This window comes from Neolamprologus brichardi, chromosome 12, assembly GCF_056152115.1.
Source record: "Neolamprologus brichardi isolate AB-2024 chromosome 12, ASM5615211v1, whole genome shotgun sequence".
Taxonomy (NCBI): Eukaryota; Metazoa; Chordata; class Actinopteri; order Cichliformes; family Cichlidae; genus Neolamprologus; species Neolamprologus brichardi.
The window spans coordinates 20,633,203-20,658,382 of record NC_142115.1 but is presented as its reverse complement, the minus strand read 5'-3'; the positions used below and the strand labels follow the sequence as shown (position 1 = coordinate 20,658,382).

Genomic DNA, 25,180 nt, shown 5'->3' with positions numbered 1-25,180 from the left:
TATATTTGGACAACGGGTTATTGTCGGGCCCTGACGTCACTTATTTCAACATAAATGCCCTTTATGTTTCCTGATGTTTCAGATATCCACATAGAGGGTTTTGACTTGACATAAATTTCATTTATGTAGCTAAACCTGTCACTTTGCAGAAAACATTAGCAAATAGGGATACGCGTCTCTTTTAGAAACATGAAAACTCCTTTAGGAACATAGGGAAAAGCACTGAAAGTATGCCTCTTTTAGAGATGGTGACTTAAATGGGGAAAAAAAACATAGTAACAAACATATAGTGATTGACCTGAGACTGAGTTTTTTTTAGATTGAGTGTTTTTTGTGGGGTAAGTTGATAGCGCTTTCAAATTATATAAAGCACTTATATTTTTTAAAGACCTTTTTAAGACCTTCTGAGGGTTTAAAGGTGAACCAACTAACTGGGTCAACTGAAAAGCTAATTAAAGTCCCTGGCAGTGCATCCTTTCTACAAAAAGATATTCCCTCATTTGGAATTTTGATGAAGGTGGTAGAGGTTGTTGCCTAAATGCTCACATGGGTGTTCAACATCTGCATTAGCATTTGCTTCACATCGTTTTCATACTTGTCACAATATTCAGTGACCCCTTATGTCCTATGGATTAGGGCGTTGTCATCCTGGAAGAGTCCACTTCCTTAAGGTTAATGTTTCATCATGGGGCAAAGGTGATCCCTCAGAACAACTTTGTATCGATTTGCGGTCATCCTCTCCTGTACGAGCACGAGAGGACACGAATGATGTCAGCTAGTGGTCATGTTTTTCCCATAATCAGTTACTTGTCTCTATGTACAGTATGCAGTAATGCAATTACATGTTATAAGGTTCGTGTTTGTAAATTATTTGCTTTTAAATGAAAAGTCCAGATTTTTGTATTATATGTATTGAAAACACACCCTTTCTTATCACAAGACGTGTAAACTTGAGACCACTCAATTTCCATCATAAAGAGTTTGTTTCAGAACAGACAGCAGAGAAAGGAGGGATGACAGTTTTGCTGTTGGGTATTTTGATGGAGTGTGCATGAGTAAAGGAAGAAATGAGAAACAGTGGAGGGAACAAGCCAGACAAAGAGCCAGGATGAGTCCCAGAGGAGATAACTGTAATCCTGGCCAGTAATTGCCAACTGGCTCCATACCTCCCTTGAGATACATCACAAGGAGATAAACTGAGGAGACAGCAGGTTAAAACCAGTAGCATGGCGCTCCACAAGCAAATGAGAAACTGTGCAGTGTAACCCATCACTGTCCCCAGAGCTCTGCAGTACAGCCCTGGCGGTGCATCCGATCGAACCCTCTCAGAAAGCAGCAAACAAAAGAAACGATTAACGCCAAACTGCAGCAACTGTGCACGAGTTTGAAGTTACAAACATAATCTGCTAGGACAAACAAAGAAAGAAAGAAAACATTCAGTCTGCTGTCTACTAAACTATAGGTTTATATTGTGGTATGCTGAGTAAATTCAATTGACAAATTCCCAGTTGGTGCATCAGACCTGCGAGAGTTAAATAGCTCCAGCTTTACTGCATGCACAGTCTGAAGGTTGAGGTCATTAATTATCCTACAACCTCAGAATACAAACTGAGCTCATCTACGCAGGTCTAGTCACACATGACATGGATATCAGGGTACTGCAGCAGTTTAAAAAAAAAAAATGGCACTCAACAGGAAAATGCGAAGCCTGTGTTTTTCATTTGAAACAGTCTGCAGTGATTTATTTGAAGGCTAATGTGTGCTATATTTGCAAAATTGAAAGGATGTATTCGTGAATCGATGTTCCCACACATAAAGCCTTCATTTATGACAATGCAAAATGCTGCTCAGGCCATTACATGAAGAGAAGGAGGGCGGTCTATGAAAGCTCTTCAGTTTGACCCACAGCTAATATACATACTTTAAACATAACAGTAACAAACTCACTAGTTGAGATTTTCATGAAATCCAGCATGTTTTCATGTAATGGTCTCGCTAATTAGTCGTGAAGCATCTTCAGATAAAAGTGTGATTCACAGGAAATGGTCCACTCAAAATGTAGCCACAGTGACATCATGCATTGATTAGTGGAGTTTCTAATACATCTTCGCGTTTTTAAAATATGATGAGGAAATACATACTGGGAAACAAAGATGACAGTGTGAGGCAGCCATGCTCTAAAGCTTCATAATCTTATCTCCTAAATACTGACTGAGCAGCATACACACCCATTTTCATTAGACATCTTACAGTCAGGCACTAATGTTACAAATAAAAGGTAAAATAGTTCATGAATATATGGCTCACAAGTGTCATTACTTTTTTGGAAACGATATGGGCATAAAAGGCATTCTCTGTTATTCTCAATCATCTTCATGAACATTTAAATTAGATGTATAAGGAGGTCGCTAGATTACACCCAGCATTGCTGGCATTAAAATTCATCCTTACAATAAGGAATACATTTCCAAAACTGTCCTACAAACAGTGACACTGGCATAGCAGTCAACAAAAGATGATTGTCACATGTGGTGTGTTTACAGTGGGTCATGTGGTATATTGGTAAAATACGAAACATCTTATTACTCGGGCTGCCGCATTTGTTGCTTGTTTCAGCAATGCCCTGTTACAGTGAACTGAGTGGTTTCCACAACTATGGCTTAATAATTTTTAGAAAACTTCTAAAAACATGTCTTTATATTGCTCGACTCCAATGGAGGCCAACTTTCCTAATCTTATAATTTCTTGACAACAAAAAAAAAACCCAGCCAATTCAGATTATTTTGTTTTATATGTTTATTTATATCTATATGTGTGTTTTTATATACACTCACTGGCTGCTTTATTGCATACACCTGTTATATTCCTCATTACTGTATCAGCTAATCACGTGGCGTTGACTCCATGAATTTGGGGCATGTAGGCATGGTTAACCCTTTAAGACCTACCATAGAACCCAGTCCGCCAGAGCTTATATTATATTTTTACATGTTGTAGTGCCATTTTTGGGAGCATTTCAAGTTGATATACATCAATACAACCATTATAGCCCAAATTTTAATAATATATATGCGTTAAGTGCATAGTAACTAGATAAATTGCAAAAAAAAGTGCAATAAACTACAAACAAATTGAAAATCGTTTTTGTTTTTTTATATACATATATTTCTAGTTAGAGAAATTTAAGAGGCTTATCCCTCAAAACTGTAAATACAAAAAAGATGCACAAAATAGTTTCCCACCACAGGAAATTTATTTTAAGTGTCTTCATAGTTTTATTTTTGAAATACACCAATTTTTATATACTGCGGGGAAAAAAATGAAAATAAATATTATAATGCAAATTTGCAAAATAAGCAGCATATGCATCAAAATAAACTATTTCCAGCAGTGCGATATGAGTCCTAAGCATCCCAGAAACGACACAGAAAGTCATATAGTAAAACATAACTTTTAAAAACACAAGTATAGGCTCATAAGGCCCTGATGGTAAAAAAACTACATTTCCGCAAAATGACGTCACTTCCGGTTTCGGGCAGGTAATGGCGGACATGCAATAGTTCACGCTGTTGGACGTAGGAAGTGTTACGAACAGCTGATCGGATCAGCAAAGTGTGTTTCTGGAATATTGTGTTTTTGTTGCTGCAAGTGCTTTTTATGCAGTTTTTGCAAAGCTATATGTGGAAGGAAACTGACCTAGGACAAGCTGATAGCATAAGATGTAAGTACAACTCCTCCGGTTTCATATGCAAAAAAAATTATTGCGCTAGCTTATGTGGTTGCAGTGCTACCGGGATTTAAAAATAGTTACGCAAAACGGAGCGTGCCACTCCGACCGGCTTTAAAGGGTTAAGATACCCTCAGGGAAGAAGCATGATTTATGTCACTTTAAATGTGGTATGGTTGTTGGAGCCAGATGGAGTTATCCATTTCAGAAACTGCTGATCTGCTGGGATTTTCCTTCAGAACCACCTCTAGACAGTAACTCGATGGACCAACACATCGAATTCACCAGGGGTTTCTTAGCTGTGAGATTTCCATCAGTAGTGGCGCACATTTAAAAGTCAAAGTGTACCGTAAATACTGATCCACACGCGTAGGTTTAAGGTTTGACTCTTATCGTCTACTGCAGCACAAACTGGGTGTCATCAGGACACTACAATACAGACCGAACACAGATACAGCGGCCAGGGAAGCAGAAGAACATCATATCAAGAAGGCCCTGAGTAAATGTGGTTATCCCAGCTGGACATTTGTCAAAGCTTGGAAAACATCTAAAGAAAGCTCCAGTTGTTCCAGGAAAGAATAAGGACAACTATTGCCTAAGCGAAAACCCTTAGTGATCCCTTATGTGTCAGGAATATCGGAACAGATGCATTTTCTCCAAACACTGCATATCTGTGGCTTTTAAACACCAAAACACGCTGCGCTAAAAATTGGTCCACCTCAAAGATCTGGTCCCCCAACACAAACAGAGCATTATATTGCATACACTGTTAAGTGCCAGGAGGCACAACACAGAAGAGCTAACTTGTCAGGCCAGGACTCTGCAGTCTATTTACACCTACAGGCCAGTCGACACCCTTTCAATGATAAGGATGTACACATCCTGAACAGGGAGGAAGGCTGGTTTGAGCGAGGAGTCAAAGAGGCCGCTCTCTTTTATGTGGAAAGGGAAAGACCATCTCTGAATCGAGGAGGGGGCCTAAGGGTACATCTTTCACCATCTTACAATGCTGTGATTGCAGCCATTCCCCAACTCTCTGTGAATGGTACTCATGGTCATTGATCAATGATCATGACAATTTGTATATTAATGATCAAGAAACTCACCTCACAGCCTATTGTTCATTCAATGGTGCTAGTTTCAGTCTTTATATAAATGTACTGTTTATAAGGTTGGGGAAACCTGCAGTCAGCTGAGAATGAAGAAGTCACTTGGATGTGTAATGAAACATCCAACATCCACTGAAAACGCCATGTCCAGATGAACAGAATCGACTTTTTGGGATTTCCTTACCTGGATGATTAAGCATGCATCAAGACAACCACCTCTATAGTTTATAGGTGAATGGTCCGAAAAAGAGAAAACATCCACTGAGCAGCAGCTCTCTGGATTAAAATGTCTTGTTGATGTCAGAGGTCAGACAAGTATGACTGGACTGATTCCAACTTATAGAAAGACAACAGTAACTAAAATAATCACAAGTTACAACACAGGTGTGCAGAAAAGCATCTCTGAATGCACAACAGGTAGAACCTTGAAGCAGATGAGCTATAGCAGCAGATGACCACATCTGTTCGTGAGCTAAGAACAGGAAACTGAGGCTACCATTTGCATAGGAACACTAAAATTGTACAAAGAAGATTGGGAAAATATTGCGGTCTGCTGAGTTTGAATTTCTGCTACAACTTTTAGATGGTACACCCTAAAAGCATGGATCCATCCTGCCTTGTATCAAGAGTTCAGGCTGCTGCTGGTGGTGTAATTGTTTGGAGGATATTTTTTGGCACACTTTGGGCATCTTCGTACTGACTGAGCATCATTTAAACCCCACTGTCTGAGTATTTTTGTTGACCTTGTCCATCACTTGACCACAGTGTACCTATCCTATCTTCTAATGGCCGCTTCAAGCACAGTGTCACGAATGATCTCAAACTGGGTTCTTCAACATAAAGATGGGCTCAAAGGGTCTCCATAGTCACTGGATACCAATCCAAAAGAGCACCTTTGGGATGTAGTGGAACAGCAGGTTCACATCATGGATGGTCAGCCAACAAATCTGCAGCAACTGTGCAACGCGATCATGTTAATATGGACCAAAATCTCAGAGGAATGTTTCCAGCACTGTATTGAATCTGTACCATGAAGAATTAAAACAGTTCTGAAGGCAAAAAGGGATTTAACCTGGTACCAGCAACGTGTACCTAATAAAGAGTCATGAGTGCATGTGTTTGTATGCTCACTGGCATAATTAAGAAGTGCATCTAGAAAAAAAAAAAGGAGAGATGAACATGTCTTTGCAATACAAATGAATAAATATCAGGGTCTCTGTGATGCTCAGATTTCAGGACAGTTTCAGCTTTGGTTTCTCTTTCTGTCAACATGGGTCAAATAAGTTTTCGGAAGTACAGTACATTGTTTTTTTAGTGTCCAACACTTTGTCATCTCAGAGGTAATTTCACAAAACAAAAAAAAAAAAAAAAAAAAAGAAGAGGTGGGTGTATATTAGTAACTACATTTAATTAAATATTACATCAAAACAGACAATCCCAGACATTACATTACATCAACCTTCATTTCTTTAATATCCCCGTTTCAAATTTCAAAATATCAGTAACACTGTCTCTTCTGAGGCTTTGCAAGATATGACACTAACAGTACACACCCATATATTTAAAGTACAATGCAACAAGCATTTTTATATTTGTATTTTAAACTTAATTTAATTTCCGATGAAGGGTTTTGATTTATTCCATTAAACACTTTTCAGTACTGTTAGCACTATTAGTTTGTCCTTGAAGGAATCCAATTTATTGCTTTTGGACCAATATTGAGATTTGTGATGCATTGATCCTGACTCTTGTTCTTTATGCAGTTTCATCACCTGCATTCACATTACAGAAAGTGTGTGGAAGGCTAGTAGCACTGTATTAGATCATAAAACACCAGGAGCTACACTACTTATGCCAACCTCATTTGAGTGAACAAACAGACAAAGCGCGGGGACTGGGAGCCCAGGGCTTAAGAGCACAGCTGTTCAACTCCACACTGTCCAACTCTGCCGTGGGCAGGAAAGCAATAGATGAAGTGAGAGACCTGGAAGAGACAGTATAAAATGGACAGGCACATTTTATACTGAGGGGAGATGCGATGGCTGAGACATTTAGCATTGTTGCTCCAAAGATAATCATGTAGTCATTTACACATGCATTTGTTCTGCAAGAAATCAGTTACCAGTATATTATAGCTATAATTTCCTATAAGTGTTAAATGGGGGAAACAAAGTTATACTGATCTGTAGACATAACAGAGACTTATTATCCACCATCCTACTACAATATGTAAATAACAGGTTCTAGGACCCTGGGATACACAGGACCTCCCAGTTTACAGTTTGTGATGGTGCAGTGAACTCTACACACATAATATGTGTACACAGACACACACTGCCAATACGCAGGCCTGGCATGCTCTGTCTCATCCATATGCAAATGTAAGGTGGAGCAGGCGCAAAGAAGAGAGGAAATGAATGTGAGTAAGAGCAGCACAGGAGAAAGAAGGGTAAGAGAAGAAAGGACTGCATGCAGCTAAGAGGGCAAGAAAGATGACACACCGCTCTTTCTACAGCATGAGGTGCTGCATTGTTAAAGTAGGCTGCGGGAACATAGGGAGCCGTGACAGCAGATAGGAGACACAGAGAGAGGGAGAGATGGATGGAGGAATGACAGCTATCTTTCAAACGTAAGATAACGAGCAGATGGCGGAATGAGGAAGCTTTCGCTGTTGGACCGCGAGGAGTGTGACGGCTCTATGTTGCCGTGCTGTAGCTTTAGCCAAAACTGTACTGACCCTGGTTGAGTGAACCCAGGCAGCCTGAGTTGCAGAGGGAGCGGATGGTCCCCGGCTCCCAGCAGCTCCGGCCCTTCATCCCACTCTGCGGGCCCGATCCCACGCCACGCTTCCCGAGACGCAGTGTTGCCCTCGGATGCTACATAATCCCAGAGAAGGGTGGGCTGAAGCAGCAACTTTTCCTGTTCAGCATTGCAGCGTGCACACAGTTACATGCATACTCACGCACATGCAGCACACAATTACAATAATGCCAGGAGCGAAGCGGGCACCCCGCTTGTAATTCCTCTTTCTTATACCTTGTCCCTGTCTCTCAGAAACACTCGTGCACTCTGCATACACACTTTCCCATAGCTCGGCACATTTACAATTCGCCTCCACATGCTTCTCTCTGTGCAGTGCAGACTGAAGATGGAGGGAGGGAGAGAGGGAGTGAGTGAAGCAGAGAGGAGATAGGACTCGGCAGCCAGCAGTCATCTACACAACTGAGCCCAATATACACCGTTTCCTCTCTGTTACTGCCTGCCTGATGCTTTGGCAGCTTGATGACAGAAGGCAACAATTTTTCACAAATCTTAATGGCAGAGATTGCAAAACACAGTGTTGGGTTTGTAAATAAAAAGCATATGATCAGACACAAGTGTCATAGTTGTGGAAACCACTCAAGGGCATAAAGGTCAAAAGCAACAACCCCAATAAAATGTCCATTTCCACTTCTACTGATTGATGTATCCCTGCAGTGTTATTGTCATTATCCTTTATCAGAATCATTAAAGTGCTCATCTAGCAGCTGACTACAAAGTTACTCTAAAATCTAACCTCCTATCAGTGTCACTATACAACACAGAGGAATTCATGCTGTAGGATGATTTCGGCAACTATAACTGTCCTCAGTCCATGACTTTTCAAAATAAGGTGAAGGTTGCAATATTACTGCCAGTGTGAGCATCACAGTGTGCTGTACATCAAAGTCACCTACATGAAGCAGTTTCGACATCCTGCTTCTGCATTCATCAATTTACTTTTACCATAATTACATTGTTGATCCTAGATTGTGGCTCACTGGACAATAGAATCAAACAGTTTTCAAACGTTTCTTTATTCAGATATCTTTATAATAGAATTTAGCAATAATAATAGTCATTTAGAACAAAAGGGAAATTACACCCCAACACCATCTGGCTTCCAAAAAAACAGACATTTTTAACACCAAACTATAAAGATTCAATAAGGAAAACTCAGGATTAAGAGCCTCTTTACCAGTGAAATACACGTACCCAGTGCTCTTTTTGCATGCCTACTTGTTCTCAGTACTGCTTGTCTTTTTAATTTAATTCCAGTTTAATTATCAAGCCATTCTATTAACAAGGGCTCCAGACTGTAGTGATTAACATATTTACCTAACAGGCAAATGATCCCAGGTGGAAAGAAAACTCTGAGAGGGTTGGGTCAGGAAACACAAAAAAAAAACAAAACTGTCCCAATCAAATATTCAGAGCCCTCTGTTGTGGCGAGCCCTCAGTGAAACTTCTTCAGATGTTGTATCAATAATCCCATTAAAGCCATGCACTTGGGTCCAAATTTATAATTTTGATAGATACACTAAAATTAATGAATGTATCCTGTAATTGTTTCAAAGATTATTTGCATAAAACCACTCCCAAATAAAGTATTTATATCATATTTTATGCAATTTTACGATGATCAAACAGGACAATCAGCTGAAACTCCAGTCCACAAGTTCAAAATATTTTACAGCCCACACTGTTATTAATGACTCACAAAGAGTTTACTTTTCCAGGCTAGTATTCGAAAAATGTGCATTGTTTCTATAGAATAGGCCGATGCTAAGTTATTCCTTTGATTAAAACCACTACTAGTCCCTACTGTAAAACCTTTGTTGCAGATGTTCTGCAGAAATATCTGGTAACAGCACAAACAGTGAACAGGAGAGAGGCTGTAAGTGAGGTGAGAGAAGTGCTGACGAGGAAAGACTGTTGGACTGTAAATAAAAAATGTCATCTAAGTGTCTTGGGGCATGTTCAGGGGGGGAATGAAGCATGAAACTACAATTAATTTCACACTTGACCTTCATCATTTCTTTACTTCGCTGCAGTTCAATTTAGCCATGCAAAAAGAGCACCACCCTCTGCTGGCTCTGAGTGATATGCATCAGCTTCATAAACACATTTTTTCCTTAGTATTAAGCTTTCTGACATCACCCTTGATGTAAATCAATCTAAGATCCAATTTATCCATGATAATAAATACATATTTTAATACAGGCACCTGAATCGAACTAATAGCTGCTAAATATTACAATTATTAACAGATTTTTTGCATTCAGAAATTCGGTGCAAACATCAAATGATCTTCTTTTGAGAAAGTTTATTTTCTCCTGGAGGACACACAGATGAAGGGCAAAGCATCTAAGAGACAAACTAAAGCGGACGATGGTGTTTAAAGAGCATAAGTAACAGTCTCATTAGTCTAATTGCTGCATTAGGAAGCAGTAACCCAAACACACGCACGCACACACACACACACACACACAGCCTCCACGGCCTGGACGCGCAGAGCTCATTAAAACCAGTAAAACATTTCAAGAGCGAGAGTTGTTTCAACGTGGGAAAAATGTAAGATGGCATTTTAAAAGTCTTATGCTGAATATGAGATTATTTGAAGCCCTAGAAGCCACATAAATGCTATTGAGCAACATAAAGGACCACATTGTGCGATACACTGTACCTCCTCGCCATCGCCGGGGAAACAAGACCACTTACATTTAAGAACCGGAAATACAAAATTTGACTTTAGTGAAATATAAGCCAAAAGCAGACCTCTTAATGCACCGAGGCTCCTGTAGCGATGATAACGCACTCATCCGAAGGAGGTGGAAGATCTTTAATTAACCACAAATGTAAGAGTTAAGACTAATTGCTTCCTGTCTCAGCCTGCACCGCCTTATAGTAAGACGGCCAAACGTCACTTTAACGATTTAACGGTTGCAAACAGACGCTATGAATGGCTCACGCAGAAGAGTGAAATTAAAGCAGATTCTCGGTACGCTGGGGCAATGAATCATCCAGCCCCACTGACAATAAACTCCAGGTATGATATCTGCATGGCAGATGCTAGTGTTGACACTGCAAGTACATCTATGGTGTCCCTTTAAACTTTTAGGCACGGTTTATTTCAAGAATATCTTGGCACGTGTCTTGAAATGCATTCAAAATTTTGAAGAGATAATCTTATCCAAAGAGGACTAACCTTCTGTCAGAGACTACGTAATTATCTCAGTGTGTCTATCACACACACACACACACACACACAGATGATAGTCTCTGTGTGTAAAGTCTGAAATACTCTGTAGTTTTAGGATCTTATTTTAGACTTAAGTGTTTGATTTAATCTATATGTAAATATTTTTTATACTCCTGCCCAGGATCTTCCTCCAGCACAGACACGGAGAATAAATAATGAACCATCTTAATAAGCATAGCGCTCAGTCAAACGGCTATTGACCAGGGCTACCGACAGGTCAGGTCTTTGAAACCACAGCTCATTAGAAGCCAAGTTTCAGTTCAGCGTTATCCGTGGGTTGTCCTGTGTGTACACTTTAATCAGCTTAAGGTCAGGACTCTTTCTAAAACATTTCAGCAATCAAAAGATTCTTTGAATGGTTGATTTCAGAGCTTGAGTGACTTATTTTCACATTGAATGACCTGACATCTCTTTAAACAGATACCTTTATTTCCCAGTAGAACAGAAAAAATAAAAGAAGAGAAATCAGAGGTCGCAAGCTGTCAAAACACTGAGTCAGCGTGTGTGCAGTGAATAATACACTTGTGCTAAAATTCCTCTTTTTGTTTCGTGACTGCAAATTGCTGAAGGTCTATGTTGTTGTCATGGTGTCCTGTGGTGCTACAACATATTACTGCAATACATAACTCATTATAGCGCTTGCTGTAATGGGAGTTCATGTCGAGTGCAGAGAGGTCTTTCCATTCAGATCGCTTACCTTCACATTCATAAAAACGATAATCATGTAGGTTTAGGATTGAAGTTTGAAAATGAAACTCCAAATCAATAAATAAAAAGACTTAAAAAAAATGTATTTAACGCTCTGCTTTATGTCACCCCTGCTCAGCTATAATCTGTAAGTGGCCACAAAGAACAAGGTTTTTATTACTGGGTTAGATTAAACTGATGGTTGACAGCACATAATCGTACTCTATCCAGTAGTGCTTTTAATCAACTGGAATGATTAGGTATTAGTTTTGGATATATCAGCTTCAGTTTAATAGTAAAAATAATGTGTCATGGCACTGAAATCCACCCCACCCCCCACCCCCCCAAAAAAAACAAAAAGTGAAAAAAGTGAGTGAGAGAAAATGCGTGAGAGACTGGGACACAGTGCAAGTTATCTTGTGCAAGTAAAAGTTATCTTTACTGCAGGCTAAGAGAAGAGTAAATTGCCATCTCTGTTCTTTCCAGACAGCAGTCACCTACAGGCAGGGTGATTCAGAGTTCGTTCAGCATGATTATCCTAAAAAGGAGACTGTTTACCGCAAACTGTTTCAAAATACAGTGGCAGAGGAAGACGGGAAGGAAGAAGAGACAATGCCATGCATTTTTAAGTCAAAGCATGACAATGGATTCAATCAGTTTAGGTTGTTTACAGTGAAAAAAACTAAAACATCACAAAGTGGGGGCTTAAAGAGAATGTCACATCAGTGGGAGAAAAGACAGGTGGTGTCTAACTCCAAAATCAATGTGTCAGCATGGCAGGCATTATGTAGGAAGCCATAGTGCAGAAAGGTTAAATCCACCGTGAGGCAGTAAAAGATTTGATTTCATACTGTTACCTTTACAAATGATTACAGACAGACAAGGAAACAGGAAGTTAAATATGGCAGAAAACACAGAGGAGAAAAGAAAAAGACTATCAGACTCGTATCATTTCTGCCTGGTTGACTGTTTGGACAACCACAGCTTTTAGGCTCGCTGTGAAGCCTGGTTTCAGTTATGTTTGTTATGTCACACGCCTGAAAGTAGCTCTGATCTCTCTGTCTCCATCTCCCTGGTCTTTGGGGACAGAGCTGATCTTGCAAATCAACCACAGCCGGCACACCCGTCTACATCCAAGGCAAACAAGGGGAAGCAATTCAGTGCACAGCCACAGGAGAACTTAATTGATGAAGATAATAGGCACACCATCTGTCATTTCATAACATCCTTCACAGGCTCAGAAAGTAGCATTTCATGGCTAAAGCTCATTGCAGATGAAGCAGCTGCATCATAATTGGGAAATAGTTTTGTTGTTTTTGTGTTGTTGTTTTTTTAAATCAAGTAAGAACTGCTTGTTTGTAGTTCACCAAATATGTCAAGGTGTAGTTTTTGGCTCTATGGTGATAACAGCAAATGTGAATGTTTTCCATAAGAGCTAAAAAATAAAAAATAAAAAAAATAAAAAGAAGAAGAAGAAAGAAAGAAAGAAAAACACTTTTTCCTAATAAAAAAAATAATAAAAATCATATACTAGACAAAATCATCAATTTATTGATGCAAAGACACTTTACTAGTCCAGATGTACTGCCATGTAGGCTGATGTTGCACACATTATGACTGTCCTCTAATCAGTCTCCTTCCCTGCCCTAAAAGGTTCATTTACCCTAAACGTCAAATGATGCACAGCTTTCTATTCAATTTCTATATATTAATCATTTCCCCATTCTGCTTAAACACCTTCAATGTCACCTACTAAGCACAGAAAAAACACTTAAACCACCACTAGTTCCACACTGATGAGTTATCACTTCAAATGATCAAAAAACAAAAACACAAATACAATAGCTGACACATGATAAATACACAGCAAGATCTAAATCATCCTAACCAGATATCCAAGTCTGAGTGTGCACACACACAGATTCCTGAGGACAACACAAATGGAAGAAAAGCCATTTACTTACAGGAGGGAGACCTTATGCTGCTTGTATCATCGCCCACTACTTGGCAGGACAATTGCAATTATTTAAGCAACAGAGAGCAGGTGGAGAGGGGAGAGTTGAAGAAAGATGATGATGGTTATTCCATTCCGACCTAAACCCTGCTGGATGCAAAGCAGCACAACCAGCTCAGTGAGAGAGCCGGGAAAGACGGAGAGAGGGAGAGAGAGAGAGAGGGGCGGGGCGGGAAAATCAGACAGCGTGAGGGCTGGTGAGAATATAAGAGGGTTAAAAAAAAAAAAAAACAATGTAGTCAGTTCACACCAAGAGGTGGGGAGCAGGGAGAGGTGATCTTGATGAAAATAAATAATTGAGAGTAGGGATGGGTATCGAAAACCGGTTCTTGTTGAGAACCGGTTCCCACTGTTTCAATTCCTTGGAATTGTTTGCCATTTTTGCAAACGATCCCCTTATCGATTCCAGTCGCCCCGAATGACGTCACCACGTTGCGGAGCGTCATTTACCTGGCAGGAAACACGGCGCCGAGGCTCAAATGCTCAAAAGTTTGGTTATACTTTACGAGAACGGATGACAACAGGGCAACTTGCAATACTTGCAAAGTAGATATTTCATTTAAGGGAGGAAACACTACGAATATGCAAAAGCATTTCCTCACAAAACACGCGATAACCTTAAATGAATGTCGTGTTTTTAATTCCGCTCCGGACTCGTGAATCTCAACCCAGCAGCAGCGGTAACGTTTGCATGTCCTCTCCCGTTAATGTGGCAGGTAAATAATCAACTAACAGTGCATATTATGTTAGCGCGATCTGCCCTATTACAAAACCTGCCATTACTGTGCATTTAGGTGACCATGATGAGAGAGACAGACAGAGTCTGGCTCAGATGTTGGCAGTTCTCGCTGCAGTCTACCGGTAGCGTCTCCTTTCAGGCCAGGATAGGCGAATGTCACCGAGCAGTGACAAGTTTGTGGTAAAAGGCTTGCACCCATTTGCCACAGCAGATGCCCCCGATTTTCGGTAAGTGAATGTGTTTAATTGTAGGCAGGGACATTACTAGATATACTTGTGTAATTGCTAATGAATAATTTATGTTATACTTTGTTATTGCTACAGAAGAATATTTATTTTATTATTTTACATTTACAATTTTTTTTTCCTGGGGACCCTGTGACACCCCATTGAAGAGCCGTAGGCTGTGGATCTCGTAAGATCTCACTGTTGGGTTTGTAAGGCCATGTTACTCCTAAATTTCTATCTTGTTCAAAGAGAAGATATAAAAAAAAGTTCTAAGCTAATCGACCTTAGTGTTCTCCTTTTTTTAAAAAGATCGATAAGAGAATCGATAAAGAATCAAATCGTTAAACAGAATCGAAAATGGAATCGGAATCGTGAAAATCTTATCAATACTCATCCCTAATTGAGAGAAGCATGTTTAAAAGGCAATACTTAATCTGTGCTCTCTTCATCTTTGAAAATATGCTGAAGGCTTCAGGACCTTGGACAGAGCTCTCTCTTTACAACTAAAGATAATGCAACAGGGGACAGAAAGAAAAATAACTGATCCACTTCCAGTTTATGTGTCACCAGAGTCAGTAAGTTGTACTGCTTATAGATTAGACACCCAGGGCCGATCAATGCACTGCTTTTTGAAAACTCCAGACTCACATCTGCTTGCACGCCTGATGGATTGGTGTCTGATACCGATGCCAACCTGAGCTGCATCTGTCTGAGTTCACTCAGAGAAACACCCGAGTAGATGACTACTACAAGAGTGAATTCCTCTTCTTCTTCTTCTTTTTAAACTTCCAGTAAACTATTTTACTATCCACTAAAATTTGTCAAGAAAAAAAAATAGCTTGTGCTAAATTTACAGGCTCGGCAGTGTCAGGCTGTGATCCCACTTTCACAAGCCGTGAAGACAAGATAGAGGAACCCAGGAGAGAGGTCACAGTGAAGTGAGGGGAAACACTGCCACCTGCTGAGCTCATATGCCTTAGATTTCAGCAAGTAGTCTCAGTTAGAAAGCCAATCTCAGCCTAAATTAAGACAATATGCACACGAGAAAAGTCAGCCAAATGGAAAAGCAGCAGAAGTGACACCAGCATTAATTAAGGCAACTGACTGAAAGATCAGGTCAGGTCTACACAAGATGAATCTCATCGCCAGCTGACAGAGAGAGACTTGAAATCCAGTAAATTATACAGAAGACATAAAGGATAAGGGCCTAAAAATTACACTGCACTGCATGCCTAAGCAAAATAACGGTAGGCAACGTCAAGGATTTCACTTTGTCAGTTCTGGTCTGTATTGACACGCAAGTCATGTGCTCGTGGCTCCCCCGAGGAAATCGATGGTAGAGACAGAGAGGGAAGAGCGAGTTAGTAAATGCAGGCGCCTGGTCACTGATCCATGTTTGCTCATGGATAAAGAACAATATGCTCTGCATTACGCTGGAAACAAAACTCACCACAAATATAATGTTGACACTTTTTCCTGACTGACATGCAGTAAGTTAAGACGATATGAAAGCAACACTCACTCGCAGAAGTTGACAGATAATTAAATTTAAACAAACTCACTGCATCATCGAGTTACAAAGTCTAATGTTTGGCAGGTAATAACAGCATTTATGCAGCAAATAGAGATTTCAGGCTCTGCGATTTTATATGAACCATTTAACAAAGGCTCAGACTGACAGTTTCACTCTCTATCATGTGCTATGAAAGCAACAGCATACCCTGAGTGACTACTGCAGCGCACACAGGTGCTTTTTCTGTGACTTCATGTTTTAAAACGAGCATACATTCTGAATTAGTACACAGCCTATTTAAACACCTTCTATGGGCCTTGACTTAAAATATAACTGCTAACGGGATCTTTGTGGTGATGTCAGCTTGGACCTGAGACTTTTAAAGCCTGCCTGTGAAAACAAGACGTGTTGTTAAAGTGTATGGTGGTTAAAACGTTTCTACAGAAGGAAACAAACAGTTTTTAAAAACTTCTTTGGGGCAAAGTCAGCAAACTTTAAGTGGACTACATGCAGTTTTTGTGTCCTAATGTGCGTTGAAATTAAAGTTAATTCAAAAATAACTGGCCAAATAAATGACCAGAGCTGTTCGGCTGCTTCAATTTAAAAGGACTTTGCTGAAGAGGCACAAAAACAATGCTGTGTTGCACTATGGGAGCTGTAGGATGCAGCATTTTAGGAGTTTGGGACACACTATGGATTAAAAAGTCGCACTGTGTGCCTCTTTGATTTTGTGCGTGCGTACATAAACGGACTGGCAATATATGGCACTTTCTTAGTCTTGGACTACTCAAAACATTTTACAACACTGTAAGCCACTCCTGGCATTTGTGTACATAATCATACAGTGAGTGCTTCATCTCTCACACACTGATGGATGCATGGGGGCAGTTTGGGGTTCAGGATCTTGCTGGATTTTGATCTTGTGAGAACCAGTCCATGTGCCATCACTGTCATTTTGATTCCCTCCATTTTAAATGAGAAAATCTACTATTTGTATAATTACATTAGAGTAAAAATATGTAGTGAAATGCTTCAGGGTTACATGGATGTTTTTATAATACTTTTCATATTCCTCTATAAATAAAAACGTTGCTAGTGTTTTACAAATATCTCTTTAAAACAGCCTTTACACTGCAATTGTAAATGTGTCACACCTATCGAAGCTTGTCTCAACTTCATATATAAAAAAATAAATAAAAAAATAATAAAAATCACATTGTATCTTACAAACCTTCCCTGCATAGTATTTTTTCAAAAATCCCCATTAAATGGAAACTGCTTTGTGTCTATGTCACCCACTCTGGATTATGAACTACCAATGAGACACCAGGGAAACCAAGCTGAGCAAAACTGGTTAAATACACAAAGAAGGTCATGTTCTGTGAAGAAAATAAAGGACATCAAACTGCAGTGGCACAAAAGCTTTAGCTGGACATCAGCATAATGGAACTGGCCACCAAAAATGCACGCGCACGCAAACACACACAGCCAAGCTGTTCAATAGCCTAACCTTTTCAAAATACAAATATACAAGCATTCCTGTCCTGCTTACTGGAAGTGATGAGCTGAAAAGCTCTCACATCCCCCTCCTGCCCAAGTCTATATTTAGTGATCTGACTTTCAAATGGAGGCCAGAGCAATATATAGCCTGTCTCAGTCTCTTTAGGCCCTGTCTGCAAAACAAAACATCCAGGCAGAGAGGCTCTGGGACGATGCCAGGGTGAAACGTGAAGAAAAACGGCTCTCCTCGACTTTTCCCACAGCCTTTGACCAGAAACCTTTAATACAACCACACAAGAATAAGTCCCCTTGGAAAGGAGAGTGTTCTGCTGACAGGAGGTTGAATGGAAGCTCGGTTCTCACAGTGTTATTAGCATACTCCAGTTTGTTGAGAGAGCAGACAGCGCTGCCCTCTCCTGGCTCATAACGGAATGTGAATGACATTAAAGAAGCAGGACAGCTGTGATGAATATCAAATAGCACTGGACACCGGGGACCAGGAACAAAAACAGATATATCCAAATTTCTAGACTGGCCTAAAAACTGTGCAGAACTCTGCTTAACCAATAGTGAAATCACCTGAGATAAACAAGACAAAGGCACACTTTTCTTTTTGCTCAAACTGACTCAGTCCAGCTTGTTATTTATCGGATTCTGACCAGTAACACCTTGCACCACCAGCTCACATCCATCTTGCCCACAATTTATGTGTTGCAGAGCTATTTTTCTATTTAGGCAGCCGGTTACTACATCTGTCCTTACCAGACTGATCGTTCATCATGCGGATGGCTTTAGCTTTGGCCAACTCCAGTGCCGTGACCCATCTCTGCCGCTCCACTTCTGTGCTGGCCTTCAGATGGTAAGTGCGGCCGCCGCTGCTCAGCACAATATTGCAGGCGTCCTCTGTGTCGATGTGTGCAGTTGCAAGGTTTATAGTTCCTCGGCACGTGTGGGCCATCTCTGCCTGTGTCCTGCAAACAAAACGCCAAGTAGAAAAAGCTGAAAACTTGTTTTGTTTTATTTTTTCCCCTGTCTTACAATCACATCATTCAATCCTAACACTGTAAATTTACGTTCATATCCATTACAGCAGGGGTGCAAGTAGGAGAGTGGAAGAGGCATGTGGCCACTAAGAACAAGCAGGGAGGTAAGGAGCAACAGAGGATATCCACGGTGATCGTGTCAGTCAGTTTTCAGCACAGTATTTTACTCAACAAACACAATCGCATACATGAAATTACACCTGCATACAAATGGAGCTCCCGATTCACTCAGCGTGACCTGACTGCCCCTGCTGCGAGTGTGTTGAATTGTGGGTATCTGGGTAGCCTGTAAGTCCAACTGTTGCGCATAACAAGGCCTTTGTCTGAGCGAACACAGGCAAACAATGAAGAACAGTGTGAACAAAGAGAGAACAGAGTGTGAGAGGAGGTAAAAATGACAGAGCGATAGTAGGGAGACAGAGCCAAAGCAGCAGGACAAGAGATTAGAACAAAGGGTAAAGGGAACAGTGGGTTGTATGAGTTGATGACTATATGTATTGTGTAAATCTTTGACAAAAGTGTACTGCAGGGCTGTTTCTAGCTCAAAATGGGCCTTTGCGGGTGGGAGGGGCACATCAACGCAATTGCTCTGCATATACGTAAAGCAAAAACAAACAAAAAACTGTACTTAATAGAAATCTATGCAATCATTAGTTATTTCAGTAGTTTTATGCTGAAAAACATATATCCTTTACATGTTTTGATATTTTTCTTTAGTGTGGCTGAATGAAAATGTGTAACAGGCAAATACAGAAGACCCCCAGCTGACCACAGCAGATGTCTGCCCCTCCCTGAGTCTGGTTCTGCCAGAGGTTTCTTCCTGTTAAAGGGAGTTTTTCCTTCCCACTGTTGCCAAGTGTTTGCTAATAGGGGGGTCATCTGATTGTTGGAGTTTTCTCTGGGGTCTATACCTTACAATATAAAGTGTCTTCAGATGACTGTTGTTGTGATTTGGTGCTATATAAATAAAATCAAATTGAACTGAATTAAAAGGAAAATCCATTTCAATGAGGTTTGTTTAAATACAACTAGTTTTTTAATAACTGAAAAGAAAAAACTCTACAAAAACTATTCACTTAACATTCTGCATTTGAAAACCGTCTGCCTGACATTTTGTCACAGTTAAGTGAACTGAACTGCAGGGCATGGATGGACCCTCGTGGCCTTTTGAAGCAGGTTTTCAGCCCGACCACAGACTGCTGATTTTGCCGATTAACAGCCTCAACCGGGGAGCAGCAACTAATCAGCAAAATCATATGCTCCACTCGCTCTTGTGAAGTGCAGAGGTTGTGTCAAATGAAACAAAGAGATGCTCAGCCCTCCGTGTCACATGTCTGCCTGCTCATACCCTTGGAAACGGCCCCTTTGACGCATACACCCGTGCAATCATGTGAATTTGTCTGTGGGTCCTAACATCCTTTCATCCATCCTCAGTGAGCTCTCCCTGCCACAAGCAGCTGCCTCTCAGCAGCACTAAGCTCCCCAACAGTTCCGGCCTCAGCTGACACTAACAAGGTGGTTGCCGCCTTGTTGAGTGAGAGTTTGAAGTGTATTTAAAAGTTCTGCCAGGCAGTGGCTTCCCCTATACAGCTTCTCCAGGCTGAAGTCAAGTCTTGTTATAATGCCAGTCCAGAACAAGCGGTTCAGTGTACCCTTCCTCTGGCACTCGGTGCACATCAGTTGCGCAGACAACACCGCACTGTGGCCATGCGAAGCAGCACGGAGGGGCAGCCGGCAATCCTGAACAGCCCAGATTTCAGCCGAGCTCAGCTGCAGAGTGCCGGATTTAAGTGGGTCAACAAAAGAAATGTGCTGCTGATGAGTAAGATGAGAAGCCACACTGATCGCTTCTGCCCTATGGGGAGGTGAGGCCATGCAAAGGCCATGAAATCATACAGTCAAGGAAACTAAAAAAGAAGCTGGGAAAGAGCGAAAAGAACCACGGAGGCATTAAGGCACTAGTAGAGGGGATAGGGGGAAGGTGAATGTGGGCTGCTGCTGCGGGTAAGAGAGGGGTCCTGCATGTTGCGCTCAGCCAGGAGAGAAATGCAGTGCTTTACCTGTCGGTCCCCTGCGCACAAATCCTCATAAAACACAAATCCACCGATCTGGAGCATGTAATGACAAAACAACAACCAGTGAAGAACACAGAACAGACGGCCGTAAGCATGAAGAGGCACACAAAAGAAGGCAAGGGAGTACCCTGAGCATGAGAATGCACAGTAGACAAATTTGTTATTTTGGCTGCGGGCCCATCACAAGACAGGGAGGAAGCCGGCGACTATGTCATGCTAATGAAAGAATAGAAAGGTAAGGAAACCAAAAGCAATGACACTGCAGCACGGATGGTGTGACATGACCTGCTGAAAAACCAAAACAATGAGATAATGAAAATGTGGCCAGAGCCCCTGATCTCTTCAACATCGCTGTGCTGCCCTCAGCTTGACATAAACACGCACAAACAAACACACACACTAAGAGATGTACACTCTTTAGCCTGGTGCAAATACCAAAAAACGAGCCCATTAACAAGATTAGATCAGCGCAGCAACATCTCTTGTTCCAGCCACTCTGCTGATGTGTCGGAATAGTAAACAGGATTCAGGCCAGGCTTTACCCTCCAGCTGGGCCGAAGGTTGGCCAGTTTCCCCGCTCCCTCTCCCTCCCCGCACCCAGGAGCTGAGAGGTGTGAGCTGTAACGGCAAAACCTGACTTTCCAAAGGGACACAAGAAGTGCCGCCCCCCCACCGAGCATTTAAATTGATACTATCTAGTTACTCTCCCGCAACTGAGAAGGAAACATGGAAGGCCTGGTCTAGTATGAAGAGCAAGGCTGGATTTACTGATACAGCAGCTCCAATAGCACTCAAAGCTTTAATGCCCTGTAATCTTCTCTAACACACCAAGCTGGATATACTATAAGAGGTGAGAGTATTAAAACTGTGAGGAATAGTCAATTATGCAATTTTTTTTTTTGTTAAAGAAGTTCATTGAGAAAAGAAGGGAAATATCTCCTGATATTTCTGAGGCTGAAATAAAAGCCAGACAGAGCTGCAGTGTCACAGCCTTAACCAATCAATAACTACCGCCCTGTTGAATCTCTATAAAACTCATTGTAATTTACCAGGAGCAAGTGCTGAGTGCGTCAGTCAGCCCACGAACCGTTTCTTATAACCCAGCAGTTGTGTCGCAGCACCAGCTCAAAGAACTAACCCGCTGCTTTATCAACAGCAGGCCTGAATGAAAGGAAACCTTTGGGGGTATTGACTAGTCTTAATTGCCACATCTGTCAGTACTGATTTATCACAAATACAAAGTACCCTTTTTAAAGGGGGCGGGGGGACCCTGCGAATTAATAAACAAAGCAAAAATGATTAAATGCGGGACAGGCTACATGAGGTTTGATGAAAGTTGTCTTTGCTTTAAAGTGTGTGACACAGTTTAATGTGTTGTGAATTGTATTTCCATTAAATCAGATAACACGCTGATGCAAAGTGACATCGTCTTTCTTCTGATGCTTCAACCTAAAGACAAAAAACAGTCAGAAGACACTTTAACCTAACACGTTGTCACATTTGACTGACTGTTTCCCCTTTACTTCACTCACAAAAGAAGCGCAGACAGTCAGCCAGAGAAGGCGCAACACAAAGCCTGAAGTCAGACACGCACAGTGTGCTCTGCCAGGAAGACAGCAGTGGAGGGGACAGCTCGTTCGCTTCGCTGCCTCTGTGCTCAGATGTCGACGGGCTACCTTTACTCCGGGGACAGCAGTCACCTTACAACATAATGGACTATTAATAGAGGGTAGAGGCAACAGGCGTCTTTCCTTTCACCACAAGCACGGGCAGGTGTGGGGCCACATCTACCACACCTCCGTCAAATAACCCCACTGGCACTAAAAGACAAAGAGTCTGTTTCAGAAAATGTGGCATGAAATGGTCTGAAAAGAGATTTGATCGTGTTTCTGCCAGCACACAGAGTAGAGAAAGCTCCCTATTCAATCTGCATTTTTAGTTTTGGAGCTGCAGGAAAACATCGTGAGTCAGAAGTTTGCTTCACAGCCCGGGAGGCAAAATCGTACTGATGAGCATTCGCCGCGTTATTTGATGTACACAGACGGTTCTCAGGGGACCCTTTAAACAAGCACTCCAACCTCCCAATTAAAGATGACATTTGAAAAAGACATTAACCCAGAGGGATCAACTTAAGATTTGCATTATTTTATGGCTGCAAGCAATTACAGAGTGCATTAACACATCATGCTAGAGCCATCTAAACTGTGAAAGCATTTAAACTTCACAGTCATGGCTTTGACTCGCAGCACGGTGAGCAGAGGAAGGTTAATGCCATTAGGTGCACCTTCACTCTTTAATTAGGGAAACTGGGTCAGAGACAGGGCGAACATCTGTTGCTGGAAAACACTATGACCAAAAGATCCCACTGATATAAATGCTTTGGTAACATGACAGGCCTCAGTATGACGTACAAACTGCTGAAACCGTCTGTGTACATCAAATAATGCAGGGTGTTTCAGTGTTGACAAAAGCAGCAGCAATAGCAAACAAACAGGTTAAACATGCAACAGCCAAGCAGCGAAAGTGAAAATCAACTAATTTTGCATGACTAAACAGCAGCTCAAGATCTGGCTTTCTGCCACTGTCCCACCATCTTTGTCAGTATATCAAAGAGGTTTAGGGGGGAAAGCTGTGAAGATTATGTCACACAAAGCAGGTACAGCTTTGTTCCCGAGTCTGGTTCTGCCTGATGTTCCTTCCTGTCAAAAGGAGGTTTTTCCTTCTCACTGTCACCAAGTGTTTGCTCATAAAAGGTCATATGATTTTTTTTTTTTTTTTTTTTTGTGGGGGGGGTTCCTCTCTATTATTGTAGGGTCTTTATCTTATGATATAAAGTGCTTTGAGGCGACTGTTCTTTTGATTTGGCTTTATATAAAATAACATAAACTTAATTGAAGCAAGTTTGTAATTCTCATTGCTGTTGCCAAGGAGATTTGTTGATTCTGGCTGGCTTTAAATTGAAGTGCTATAGTATAAATCCACGTTACTAACTGAAATAAGCCGAGGAGCTGGCGTGCTTTACGATCCATTCAGAGAGCTCATGTATGAGCCTGAACACCTGCGGAAACATGACTCCCGCGGAGGAAGCACCTGATCCACAGGTGCTACTACAGCTAACACTAGCTCGCAGCTACCTGGCTGTGCGATAGGAGCGAGGACAGACGGATAAACGATAGCGATCTTCTCTCGCACAGTATCCCGTTACGGCGATCATGCTAAGTGGCTGGGCTCAGTAACGTGACCGTGATGCAATGAATGAATGTACTCTGAAAAGTAACGTGGCGGTCATGTGGCGAAGGTATTTGAGACGGTGAAAGTCACATAAAAATAAGTATTCAGGGCGAAGGGTTATTAAATGTGTGTTAAAAGCGGCCGGGTACCCTGTCGTGTCGGTCTCCCCGGGCGGACAGCTGGATCTGCAGCCGCCTGACAGCTGATGACAGGAGGCTATCGTGCTAGCTTGGTGTGCTGGCTAACGTCTGTGCCTTCCGTGACATGAGTTCCCACTTATTTAAAGGACTAGCTGCCCTATATGTCCCCGTCTGTGTCACTGCCTCTCCGCGCCCAGCTGTTTTTTAAAGGAAATCATGACTTTCTCCTCCGTCACAGCTCCGGCAGCTAGCTTTAGCCTGCTGCTAAACAGCTGAGGCAGCCAGCTGTAGTGATGCGCCGACACAGAAATATGAGCACAAGTGGCGTTTACATTTTCCAGGGGGAGGGAGGAGGAAACATACACGCCATGCGTGCGATATTTACCTGTAATATGACAGCAGGCCATTGCTGAGGACAAACCACCGCCGCTGGTAGCCTTTCAGATAGTTGGTCCATTTAAAAAGCCAGCCTTTGTAAGTATCCGACCCAGGTGCCGGGGCCGCGGCAGAGGCGGATGCCGAGCCCTTCCCTTGCTCGCTCATCCTCGGCTCCGCCGCACGCCACAGAGTGCTGGATAAACCGGGGGCAGCGGAGACAGGGACACTACCCCCAGATGGTCCACCAGGGCGAGGACCTCGGCACTGACGAATGAGATCGACGGAAGAGGGTCCGGTGTAGGGCGAGAGAAACCACCGTAAACCCCCTTCACATGACGCTGGAATGGACACTGGAGGAAGGACGAGAAGTGATGCCAAGACACTTTGCTGATGCAGACTGCAGAGGATTCAGAGCACAGAGCTGGGCTGGATAGAAGGGAGAGCCCTTAAATGGTCTCAGCGTAACCTGATAAGACTTCCATCAAACTAAATTACTTACATTACGACAGCGATAAACAGTTTGTGGCACCAATTTTAGGGAGAGAGCGGCCGCTACCCCGGCCACTCATTGAGGGGGGTTGCACTGAGGGGGAGTGTCCGCTCTATCAATTCAAGTCTATAATTCAGCCTCGCACCACGTGACGTTGTTATCTAAACATTCCTAAACATTTGACATGCGGTTTTGGCTACTGAATTCAGATCTGATGCTGTCAGATTGAGTAGGGCAGACAAACCA

General features: G+C 41.8%; 1 protein-coding gene across 2 annotated transcripts in view; it reads right to left on the bottom strand.

Annotated features, from left to right (window-relative positions):
- The window catches only part of osbp2b (oxysterol binding protein 2b), a 44,634-nt gene extending 19,688 nt beyond the window's left edge, over window positions 1-24,946 (bottom strand). The window contains exons 1-3 of one of the 2 annotated variants that reach the window (XM_087849133.1): window positions 24,452-24,946; window positions 20,681-20,728; window positions 18,340-18,548 (exon numbers count right to left, since the gene is read on the bottom strand). In XM_087849133.1, the coding sequence (XP_087705259.1) occupies window positions 18,340-18,548; window positions 20,681-20,728; window positions 24,452-24,609 (415 nt within the window). In that variant the 5' untranslated portion in view covers window positions 24,610-24,946. The remainder of the gene's footprint in view (window positions 1-18,339; window positions 18,549-20,680; window positions 20,729-24,451) is intronic. The other variant, XM_006784280.3, reaches the window with a different exon arrangement.
- Window positions 24,947-25,180: the final 234 nt, after the last annotated feature.